Below are 13,271 nucleotides of genomic sequence, written 5' to 3' on the forward strand. Positions count from 1 at the left end.
AACCCAGAGGGGTGCTGTTCAGTGGAAAAGAAAAAAGTCCAACCCTAAATTGGTTATTTGTGGCCTTTTGAAGTGACAACGTCATATCCTTGTTTTATTAAATTACATCCTCTCTTTACTGTTATTAGGATTGGTTGGCACACATCACACACTCCTTGTAGGATGTAACATGGATCCAGGTGTATCACAGATCAGACAGTGTTCTCAAAATCTAACTTTAGGCAATAAAAATCTTAGCAAAATGCAAGATGTTAACATCATAGCTATTGATCCTGTCTCCTCAGCCCCATAGTACTATGTTATAAAATGATATTGCATATATTTTAAAAAGCTAAATAGTAGTAATTTGCAAATATAACATTATGTGCCAGATTGTTGCACTTGAACTAATGACACTAACAGTTGTATAAATCATTATGCTGCAGTTAACTGTAGCTATAAATACCAGTACATGAACAAGTGAAATGCTTCAGAAATATCAATACCTCTTTATGACAAAACTTGGAAAACAGACCAGTCAGATTTTGTTTGTCAGGTCTGAAACTTAAAGATGATAGCTTGGAAACAAGTTCAAATTATATTTGGAAAAGGTAGAGACCATTATAAATACATGTCTGTAAATTACAGAGCTATCCCACCTTCATTAATAACTTTTTCTCATCAAAGTGTGTACATGCTTGTTAGGGGGGACTATTTAAATATTCATTTTAATAAACAATGCAGGATCCGAGCTGCATCTGCGACCTACACCACAGCTCACGGCAACTCCGGATCCTTAACCCACTGAGCAAGGGCAGGGACTGAACCTGCAACCTCATGGTTTCTAGTCGGATTTGTTAACCACTGCACCATGACGGGAACTCCTGTTCCACCACACTTTTATAAATGCCATAAAATATTGAAGCTTGGCATACTTTGGCATGTGGTAGGTGCACAATGTTTGCTGAATGTATTTTTACATTGTAATTGATGTAATTAAATAGTAATCATATAATTTTAAACTTTATGCATTTTTCTTTAGACCCTTAAGCATTATAGCTCTGCCTTTTCAGAAACTATTAATAGCAGCTATTAATAGTTTATTGAGGAGTTCCCTTTGTGGCTCAGAGGCTTAAGGACCCAGTGTTGTCTCTGTGAGGATGCAGTTTCGATCCCTGGCCTGGCTTAGTGGATTAGGGATCTGGCATTGCTGTAGATTGCAGCATAGGTCACAGATACAGCTCAGATCCAGTATTGCTGTGGTTGTGGGGTAAGCTGCAGCTTCAGCTCCAATTCTGGCCCTGGCCATAAAAAGGAAAAAAAAAATAGTTTATTGAGTACATCTACCTATAGCACTGTGTCAAGTGGATGGTCTAACTTACATGCACTGTTGTAATTAAATGCTATTATGCTCTTCCAAGAGTTCTGTTTTACCTGAAGAGGAAAGTGAGGTTCAGAAGCACTTTTTCCATTGTTGCATAGTGAGTGGTAGAACTGGTGTTTATACCCAGAACTGATCCCAAAGCCCATATAGTATAATCAGGACCTTACCATCTCTATGATTATCTTTTTTTTTTTTTCTGCTTCGTAGGGCCACACCTGCAATATATGGAAGTTCCCAGGCCAGCGGTCACATGGGAGCTACAGCTGCCAGCCCACGCCATAGCCACAGCAGCACCAGATCCAGGCTATGTCTGCAACCTACACCACAGCTTGTAGCAGTGCCAGATCCTTAACCCACTGAGCAAGGCCAGGGATCAAACCCGCATCCTCATGGATACCAGTCAAGTTTGTTACCATTGAGCCACAATGGGAACTCCCTCTACAGTTATCTTTAAGTGTGAATCTTAAAACCAAGCAAATAATTGTCAGTATTTCTAATCTATGGATTATTTTACCCTTGTTGTATTATCTACACTATAATTCCCATTATATAGGTGTAGATATAGATATATCTGCTTTAACATTGATTTAGAACTTTCAAGAATAGAAATTAAGCTGGTACTTTACTCTTTTATTTAGAGTTTAAATTGAATGCAGAGTGCTCCACATCTACATAACAATTTTGTTTCCTGAGATTAGGAATTATTATTTGGCCAAAAATTTGAAGATTCAAGCATTAAATTCACATGACTTGTATTTGTTGGCCTCTTCACCTATGTGCGCACTCATTTCATAAGTGAAAATTGTTAAAATTGTATTAGGTAGAAATCAGCGTTTGTAATACTGTGTTTTAAAATACAGGAAGGGCATAAAACAAGATTGTCTTCAAATTAACTGGCCATTATCTCTGCTCAAGAAATCTATTCAAAGGAAAAGTCAGTTAATTATATCCTTCCCAGGGGAATTTTAAAAGAATTTGTCTAGCAATGTAATTTTAATGTGTTAATTTGATATGTTTGATATCTTCCATAAAGATATTGACAAAAGTTTCTTTTCAGTCTTTAGTATCATTACTACAGTAAGCATAGCATTCCTGAGTTAAAATTGCATTAACCCAGGACTGACTCAGCCTAACTGATCCTTTTCTTAGAAAAATACCTAAGTCAGAAATATTTTACTCTTAGAATAATTTATATCATTTTTGTATTTCTTCTTTAGGTAGAAAGTACAGATTTGAGTAAAATATAAACATTTTATAAAATTGTTGAATTAGAATGATATTTCAAGTATCAAATGAAAAAATGTATGCATTTTTATTGTGAAGTCTTATCGTTTAAGACCAGTCACCAATAGATTATAATTTCTATTTTTTTTTTTTTTTTGGTGTGTGTGGGGGGTGCCCATGACATGTGGAAGTTCCAGGCCAGGGATTGAACTATGCCACAGTAATGACAATGCCAGATCCTTGACTTCTAGGCTATCAGGGAACTCCAATTTCTAGTTATTTTATTCTCTCTCCCTCACCCTTCTCTCTCTCCATATATATATATATATATATATATATATGTATATATGTATATATATACACATATGTACATATGTATGTATATGTAGCTGCTGTGGCTATGGTGTATATATAGTTTCCCTCCCTTGCCTCTCCTCTACCTTCTCCGATTTTCAAAGATGCCAACCCACCCATATCTCTTTATTCCCACCTATTTATGTTCCTCACCAAGGAAATTGCTCTTGGAGGAAGCAACACAAGCAGCAGTTTGGGTTGTAGTATGCAGAAAATACTGTCACCCTACCCTCTACCCCAGCAAGTTTCCTCTGAGTAGATTTTTAGCAAGGACTTAGAAAGTTTTATGGCTCAGTACTTTCTCTTTAAGGGCATAGTGATGTTTTCCAGCTTCAGGAAATTGATATTAGCAGAAGCTTCTAGTGCTTTCTTAAATTTTTCTGATATAAAGTGTATGCCCACCAATCAGTATTTTGCCATACTTAATAAATCTGGGATAATTATGTTTAAAGTATGCATGTGTCAGAATTCTTCTATCAAGTTAGCATGTTCAAATGACTGACATACGCACACACACACATATTCTTTGTGTATCTGTTTGGCTCATCAGCATACCCTGCACTTAGCACAGTGCGTGCACTTGATAGGCACTACGTGAATGTATCTAAGTAACAAGGTGGATTTTTCTTATGCTTGGTGGCTACTCATTCATCATTCTATGTTTATTTCCCTCTGGGTTGATATATTGACAAAATCATTCCTCAAAATACTATGACCAAATTATAACCTAGAAGAAATGGTTCTTAGAAAGGTACAATCTTCCAAGACTAAACCAGGAAGAAATAAAAAAGATGAACAGACCAATCACAAGTATTGAAATTGAAACTGTGATTAAAAAACTCCTAGCAAAGGAAAGTCTAGGACCAGATGGCTTCACAGGCATATTTTATCAAACATGCAGAGAATAATTAACACCTATTCTGCTGAAACTCTTCCAAAAAATTACAGAGTAAGGATCACTCCAAACTCATTCTATGAGGCCACTATCACCCTGATACCATAAAAAAAAAAGAAAATTACAGGCCAGTGTCACTGATGAACATAGATTCAAAAATACTCAACAAAATATTAGCAAACCAAATCCAACTACATAGTAAAAGGATCATATACCATGATCATTTATCCCAGGGATCCAAGGATTCTTCAATATCTGCAAACTGAAGAATAAAACCATAAGATCCTCTCAATAGATGAAGAAAAAGCTCTTGACAAAATTCAGTACCCATTTCTAATAAAAACCCTCCAGAAAGTGGGCATAGAGGGAACCTACCTCAATATAACAAAAGCCATATATGATAAACCCACATCTAACGCCATTGTCAATGGTGAAAAGCTGAAAGCATTTCTACTAAGATCAGGGACAAGACAAGGATGTCCACTTTCACCACTGTTCTTCAACATAGTTTTGGAAGTCCATGCCAAGGCAATTAGGAAGAAAAAGAAATAAAAGGAAGCCAAATGGGAAAAGAAGCAAAACTATCACTGTTTGTAGATGACATGATACTATATGTAGAAAATCCTAAAGATGCTACCAGAGAACCATTGTGCTCATCAATGAATTTGGTAAAGTTGAAGGATACAAAATTAATACAGAGATGTCTCAATTCTTTATACCTTTTTTTTTTTTGTCTTTTTAGGGTTGCACCTGCAGCACACAGAGGATCCCAAGCTAGGGGTCCAGTCAGAGCTGTAGCTGCCAGTTTATGCCAGAGCCACAGTGACACGGGATATGAGCAGTGTCTGCGACTTACACCGTAGTTCATGGCAACACTGGATCCTTAACCCACTGAGCGAGGCAAGGGATCGAACCCGCATCCTTATGGATGCTAGTTGGGTTTATTAACCACTGAGCCACAGTGGGAACTCCACAATTCTATATACTAACATGAAAGATCAGAAAGAGAAATTAGGGAAACAATCCCATTTACCATTACATGAAAGAGAATAAAATATTTGGGAATAAACATACCTAAAGAGACAAAAGACCTGTACTGTGAAAACTATAAGATGCTGATGAGAAATAAAAGGTGGGAGTTCCCACTGAGGCACAATGGGATCAGTACCTTCTCTGAAGTGCCAGGGCATAGGTTCAATCCCCAGCCCAGCAGAGTGGGTTAAAGGATCTGACATTGCTGCAACTGTGGCATAGGTTGCAGCTGCCACTCAGATCTGATCCATGACCCAGGAACTCCAAATGCCACTGGGTAGCTGCCCCCCCCCCCCCCAGAAAAAGAAAAAAAAAAGGAAATAAATCAAAGATGACAGAAGCAAATGGAAAGATATACCATGCTCTTGGATTGGAAGAATCAATATTGTCAAAATGACTCTACTTCCCAAGGCAATCTACAGATTCAGTGCAATCCCTGTGAAGTTACCAATGACCCTCTTCACAGAACTAGAAGAAAATATTTTCAAATTTGTTGAAAACAAAAAAGACCCCAACTAGCCAAAGCAATATTTAAAAAGAAGAATAGAACTGGAAGAATCAGACTGACTGCAGATTACACTACAAAGCTACAGTCATCAGAACAGCATGATACTGACACAAAAACAGACATAGATCAATGGAACAGGATAGAAAGTCCGGAAATAAACCCAAGCACCTGTGGTCAGCTAATCTATGATGAAGGAGGCAAGAACATAAAGTGGAGGAAAGACAGTCTCTTCAATAAGTAATGCTGGGAAAATTGGACAGTTACTTGTAAAAAAATGAAGTTAGAACATCTCTAACACCATATACAAACATAAGTTCAAAATGGATTAAATACCTAAATGCAAAGCTGGGTATTATAAAACTAGAGGAAAACATAGGTACAATATTCTTTGACATAAATCATAGCAATATTTTGATGATCCACTTTCTGGTGTAATGACAATAAAAGTAAAAAACAGTGGGATCTAATTAAATGCAAAGGCTTTTGCACAGCAAAGGAAACCATTAAACAATGAAAAGACAACCCACAGAATGGAAGAAAAATTTTGTAAACAAATCAACCAACAAGTGATTAATATCCAAAATATACAAACATCTCATGGAGCTTTATATTAAAAAAAAAAATCAGGAGTTCCCATTGTGGCTCAGTGGTTAACTAATCCTACTAGAAACCATGAGGTTGCGGGTTCGATCCCTGGCCTTGCTCAGTGGGTTAAGGATCCGGCATTGCCATGAGCTGTGGTGTAGGTTGCAGACGCAGCTCGGATCCTGCATTGCTGTGGCTCTGGCATAGGCTGGCGGCTATAGCTCCGATTCTACCCCTAGCCTGGGAACCTCCATGTGCCACAGGAGCAGCCCAAGAAATGGTAAAAAGACAAAAAAAAAATCAATAATGGACAGAAAAGCTAAACAGATGTATCTCCAAAGAAGACATACAGAGGGCCAAAAAGTACATGAAAAGATGCTCAACATCACTAATTATTAGAGACATAAAAGTCAAAGCTACAATGGAGTATCACTTCACACCAGTCAAAATGGCCATCATCAAAAAGTCTATGAACAGTTAAGGTTGGAGAAAGTGTGGAGAAGAGGGAACCCTTCTACACTGTTGGTGGGAATATAAATTGGTACAGCCACTATGGAGGACAGTATGACGGTTCCTTAAAAAACTAAATATAGAACCATCATGTCATCCAGCAATCCCACTCCTGGGCATATATCTGAAGAAGATCATATTTGAAAGATATGTGTGTCCCAATATTCACTGCAGCAACATTTACAATAGCCAAGACATGGAAGCAACCTAAATGTCCATCAACAGAGGAATGTATAGAGAAGATGTGGTACCTATATACAATGAAATATTACTCAGCCATAAAAAAGAACAAAATAATTCTATTTGCAGCAACATGGATGGTCTTAGAGATTATCATCCTGAGTGAAGTAAGTAGGATAAAGACAAATAGCATATGATAACCATTTATATGTGTAATCTAATAGAAATGATACAAAAGAACTTATTTAAAAAACAGAAGTAAACTCACAGTTTTCAAAACCAATCTTATGGTTACCATAAGTAAAACCATCAGGGGAGGGAGGCAAGAGAAGAATTGGGAGGGAGGGAATAACATATACACACTCTTGTATAAAATAGATAATTAATGAGAACCTACTGTATAGCACAGAAAAATCTACTCAGTCATTTGTAATAACCTATATGAGAAAAAGGAATGGATATAATTATATGTATCACTGATTCACTTTGCTGTATACCTGAAACTAATACAACATTGTAAATCAACAGTAATCCATAAAATTAAATAGTTAAAAAAACTGGTATGACCGAATTGATTATAGTCACTTATAGCCATCAGTACTTAACTTTATGGTTAATAGAAAGGCAACAGGAATAAAGGAAATGTCATGGATTCAGAGTAAGACAGCTTGAGACAACCTCAACTCTACTCCCTTAATAGGCTATCTGGTTAACCTCTTTGGGCCTCAGTCTCCTCAAATATAAAATGGATTTAGGAATTCCCTGATGACTCAGCAGGTTAAGGATCTGGCATTGTCACTGCTTCACTGCTATGGCTCAGGTCATTGCTGTAGTGAGTGTTTGATCCCTGGCCTGGGAACTTTTGCATGCCATGTGTGTGGCCAAAAAAAAATTTTTTAATAAAAATAAAATGAGTCCGATACTGTGTACTTCCCATAATACTTTGAGAGGATATATGTAAAATGCCTATTCTAGGTATATGTTCGGTAAAAGGTAGCTATTATTACTTATTTATTGTATTTTATTATTATATAAATATAAATATACCGTGATTTCATTAGTATAGTTACATCTCTGTGCCCTTACTATAGGTAATAGAAAAAGGCACTGCCCACAGGAAATTTAATACCTGTAGCCTTTCTCAACTGTTTCCGGTGGAGAACTAAGTCCTAAATGTCTTAAAACATCCGTTGTATGTAATTAGTTAACTTCAAGGTTTTTTTTTGTTTTCTGCTTCAGATGTAGAAACCCAGAAGGAGATACAATAGAAAATAGAATAGGGAGTTACCATTGTGTCTCAGTGGTAATGAACCCAACTAGTATCCATGAGGATGGAGGTTTGATCCCTGGCCTTGTTCAGTGTGTTAAGGATCTTGCGTTGCCATGAGCTGTTGTGTAGGTCACAAACGTGGCTTAGATCTGGCATTGCTGTGGCTGTGGCATAGGCCCAGCAGCTACAGCTCTGATTCGACCCCTGGCCTGGGGTGCGGCCCTAAAAAGGTCAAAAGGCTGTGGGACATTAAAAAAAACTTGTAAAATTCAAATAATTTGATATTGAGATTAAAGGCCTTTAGAGAAGTGTACCTAAAATAATGTAAGAGCAAATATGTCTCTTATTTTACTGCTTTGTCCCTAAGTTCAGCATGATTCTAGCACATAATAGGTGCTAATAAATATTTATTGAATTATTGGAATGAGTGATTAGTGACAAGTGGTGAGAAAAGACTAAATATTTTGCGAAGACTCTTCACCTAAACAATTAGTAAGACTTTTGAAGACTCAGCTTTATACTACATCTGTATGTAGATACATACTTGGTTGTATGCCTCCTGCTTGTGTCCATCTGTTTCAGTCTTTTTTCAGACACTATTCTCTTTAATCGCAGTTCTTGTACTTTAAGCCATATTTTTGCTAACGATGTAACACAATGATAATTATAACAGCAAAAGCAATTCACAGTGCTTGGCAGTATACTGAGTGCTTTACATGGATTAATCCTTCCAACAGCCTATGATAGCAGAGAAGACAGTGTGACTTGGTGGGAGAACAAAGGTACAAACTAGGCAATCTGACATCAGAGCCCATGCTTCTAACTACTCTGCTGCACTGCCTCCCTTTTCTATGAAAATAGAGAAAAAACTAAGTTGACTATTCCATGCACTTAGCTGGTCACTATTCTTAGACACCATAAGGGGAAATAGCCAGGAACGTCTTTTATGGGGTGAAATTTGTTGTGCACATGTGTTGTTTCTCACCGTGCAGCATCTCTGCCTTCTTCCAGTGAGGACAGTCTTTCAGTTTAGCTTTTGGAAACTATTTTTCTCCCATTGAAGATGATCTTAATAGAAGGAAATCAGTCTCTGGTTTTATTAAATCACCTGTTAATCATTTTCTTATTTCCTAGTATAATGAAATAAAAAAACTAAAAGGGTATTTTATTCTAGTGACTTCTAGAAGAGGGAAATCATTTTGTTCTCAGGGGAGAATTAACATGATGAATTGCTTGACTCAGAAACTGCTGTAGGAATTCCTCTAGTGGCTCAGAGTGTTAAGAACCTGACAGTATCTGTGAGAATACGGGTTTGATCCCTGGCCTCACTCATTGGGCTAAGGATCTAATGTTGCCGTAAGCTGCAGCATAGGATGCAGATGTGGCTCGGATCCTGTGTTGCTGTGTCTGTGGTGTAGGTGGGCAGCTGCAGCTCTGATTTGACCCCTAGCCTGGGAATTTCATATGCCACAGATGTGGCCCTAAAAAGAAAAAGAAAAAAAAAACTGCTGTATTTCCTGTATCCAGCATGATTGGTGGTACATGATAGCTCTTCAGAAAGTGTCTTTGGGTGAGTGGATGGGTACATTGGTGGATAAATGAATGGACAAACAAGAAAAGGGTGTAATATGCAAGAAAGAGTTTGCATAATAGATGCCAGTCTCCACACAAACCCTGTCACTGAGTGTGGTGCACATGCACTCAACCCCAGCTCTGTTCACTTAGATCTATCTGAATTTTTCTTAAGCTGTTGTATTAAAAACATCTATTTTGATTAGATTATTTGTACAGTCTTTTTCATGTATTTTATGACTATCAGTGGTTAAAGAATAGGCCTAAAATTTTATCTCTTCATTTTTGTATTTGAAGAAATTTCAATAGTATGATACAGAAAGTGTGTAAAGTGTTTTAAATTGAGCAATTGTATAATTCTACTATCCTTATACAGATGCAGATATCATTTTTGTGATCTTTTCCACTGTTTTTTTATATGTGTGTAAAAGTATTCTCAATATTCAAGATTACAACTGCAAAATTATCTTTTAAGTATAAATTGCTTTTTAAAACAAGAGAGGTGAGAACTCCTGCTATGGCACAGTGGGTTAAGAATCCGACTGCAGGGAGTTCCCTTTGTGGCTCAGTGCTAGTGAACCCACCTAGTATCCATGAGGATGGGGTTTGATCCCCAGCCTCACTCATTGCGTTAAGGATCTGATGTTGCCATGGGCTGTGGTGTAGGTTGCAGACATAGCTCAGATCTGGCATTGTTGTGGCTGTGGCATAAGCCGGCAGCTGTAGATCCAATTTCACCCCAAGCATGGGAACTTCCATATGCTGCAGGTGTGGCCCTAAAAAAAAAAAAAAGAATCTGACTGGGGAGTCATGGGTTCCATCCTGGCCCAGCACAGTGGGTTAAAGGATCTGGCATTGCCACAGGCATGGCTTAGGTCCAGCTATAGCTCAGATTCAATCCCTGGTCGTGGAACTTCCATATGCCATGGGTACAGCCATTTAAAAAAAAAAACTAAAGAGGTAGGAATGGTATGCTTCAGCTCTGTCTTGCTCTCCATGACAACACTACTGCTTTTACATGCTATAGGTATTAGAAGCCAGAGGCCTGAAGTTATTTCAGAGAAATTAAGAATAATTGGTAAGAGGTAGTTAAATGGTGTCTTCTTTGATCTATGAAGACAAGAAATAAAATATCTTAGAGATTTAAGTGCATTATCTTCAGTAATAGTATTTGATGGTATGGTTTTACCGTTAAGTTGTAGACTATTTTAGTTAAGGCCAACAGTGTATTACTGATCTTCTCATCATGCAAAACTATGAGGTTTTTCTTTTTAGCTTTTAGTACCAAAAAATTATTCCTTTTTAAAAATGTGTATTTCTCTATTATATAATAATACAAGTTATAATAGTAGATAATAGGAAGATATGAGTTTTTATCTTTTAATAGAAAAATGGTTTCTCCTTTTTTCTTATCTGCTAGAAAAGTACACATCTAAATTTTAATTCTTATTCATAGTAATCATAATAGTCTATGTAATTAGTGTGCTTGCTTATACCATCTTCATATAGGTTTGATTTCCCATTTTTTAAACAATCTCATTACAGTTTCTTTAGCCTCTTCATATCTTTCCATATAAATAGGGTGTAAATTATAAATAAATCTGCACTTTGGATGTACACATATCTTTAAATACATGGGAATTTTATGCACAGAAAGAGCCTACAGAATTAGTTTTACTAGCATATTCTAAATGTAGTTTATAATATAGGTGAAGTGAAAAATATGTATATACTTCTTCTATCATCAATGGAATATTTTTCCTGGTACGATAATTTATTGGTACAATAACATTTGTTTTGGAGTAGGGTGGTCACATAGCAGCTCTTGAAACCCTGATGAGGAGTTCCCGTCGTGGCGCAGTGGTTAACGAATCCGACTAGGAACCATGAGGTTGAGGGTTCGGTCCCTGCCCTTGCTCAGTGGGTTAACGATCCGGCGTTGCCATGAGCTGTGGTGTAGGTTGCAGACATGACTCGGATCCCTGCGTTGCTGTGGCTCTGGCGTAGGCCGGTGGCTACAGCTCCGATTGGACCCCTAGCCTGGGAACCTCCATATGCCGCGGGAGCAGCCCAAGAAAAGGCAGAAAGACAAAAAAAAAAAAAGAAAGAAACCCTGATGAGAGTTCTAGGCCGTCTCCTCAGAGAAGATACGTACACATGAACACATGCACATACTTTTTAAAGTAATTACAGGGCTCCACAACCCCCTAATTTCATTGGACTCCAAGTTTAGAACTGTTCCTGACAGTGAGAAAGGTGCTAACATGTACTGAATATAAATTATGTACCATATTTGAACCCAAGAGTTTTACCCATTCAGAGTTATTTCCACTCTCTCATACTGCCTCCCAGTCAACCATTAGTCATCCTCACTTATTCCTTCCTGCCCAAGTTATACCAGATTTTTAAGTATTATTTTCTTTGGTAGCAGCACTCCCTGGTTAAAATTCCATGTATATGGTCTTAAGATATTGGCTAATGTGTGGTGAAGTCTTTATTATAACCCAGTGTCAGTATTAATTAAATAGAAAATTAGATAAAACTCAATGCAAACATATATATATATATATTTTTGAGTTTAATACCTTTAGGAGGTGATTTTTATGTGTTTGACTTTGAGTTACAAATCTACTTGGACCATGAATAATTTTTTAATCCTAATGAAAGTAATGCATGGCTAAGTCTTGAGCATACTTGTAAAATAGGGGGAAATAGAAAAATAAACATGACTTATTAATGACCAAAGAAAACCTATCCTTAATGAAAGATTTCTTTAATCTGTTATAAATGTAATACTGACTGAATCGTTTTTACTGTCACAGGGGGAACTGCTTGATTACTAAAATTGTCATAGTCTTCAAATTCCTAACCTCATTTATTTACCTAAAGGTAAACATAATTAGGTTACAGAGCAAAGGCATATCCCTGCTGGGGCAGGCTCTGAACCTCTGTCCACAAGGTCATGGGCGGCATGGATTCCTAGGCACATAAAGAAAGATTAGTAATCTGAGGACATGGCATGCTCAATATGGTCTTTCTCTTTACTAGGCATTTGGGCCTGGACCTGGTGCCTCGAAAGGACTTTGAAGTAGTGGATTCGGACCAGATTAGTGTTTCAGATCTCTATAAAATGGTAAGAAATATAACACAGGGTAGCTTGTTCCTGCACACTTCATTTTTGTCTCCTTTATTATCCCTAATTACGCTATGAAACAATATTGCTAAAATTATTCCTTTGTCATTGTTTTAATGTGTTACCTTATCTGGACAGTACCTATTATACTTGTTCTGTAAGTGGAATTTCTGTGTTGGATGTGTAATGTCTAGGGGCCATTTCTCAGTTGGTTTTGCTAGTAACAGAGCTCCTTCAGCCAGCAGAAACTACTAAAATCCTGTCTCTTACTACCTCTTAGGAAGACAAGGAGTTGAAGATGAAAAGAGCAAATTATTAGTTAATGTAATGATTGGTAACCCTGGAAATAATGTAACAATATTTCTTTTAAAATTTTTTATTGAAATATAGTTGATTTACAGTATTGTGTTAGTTTCTAATGTAAAGCAGAGTGATTCAGTTATACTCACACATGTATATATACTGTATACATATGTGTACATGTTCTTTTTCAGATTCTTTTTATTATAGTTTATTATAAGTTATTGAATATAAGTCCCTATGCTATGCATTAGGACCTTGTTATTTATCAGTGTACCAGTATTTCTAAGAGATATAGAAACTGATAAATCCTTTAGCTGTCTGTTCGTTATTTTCTTTTTTCTT

The 13,271-nt window shown here is 36.9% G+C and overlaps 1 protein-coding gene across 5 annotated transcripts in view; it reads left to right on the forward strand.

Moving 5' to 3' along the window:
* Window positions 1–13,271, forward strand: part of DOCK3 (dedicator of cytokinesis 3) — a 489,707-nt gene that overhangs the window by 265,242 nt on the left and 211,194 nt on the right. For all 5 annotated transcript variants that reach the window (XM_047775399.1, XM_047775426.1, XM_047775408.1 and 2 more), the window contains exon 7: window positions 12,542–12,626. In XM_047775399.1, the coding sequence (XP_047631355.1) occupies window positions 12,542–12,626 (85 nt within the window). The remainder of the gene's footprint in view (window positions 1–12,541; window positions 12,627–13,271) is intronic.

The sequence above is a fragment of the Phacochoerus africanus genome, chromosome 1, assembly GCF_016906955.1.
Source record: "Phacochoerus africanus isolate WHEZ1 chromosome 1, ROS_Pafr_v1, whole genome shotgun sequence".
Taxonomy (NCBI): domain Eukaryota; kingdom Metazoa; phylum Chordata; class Mammalia; order Artiodactyla; family Suidae; genus Phacochoerus; species Phacochoerus africanus.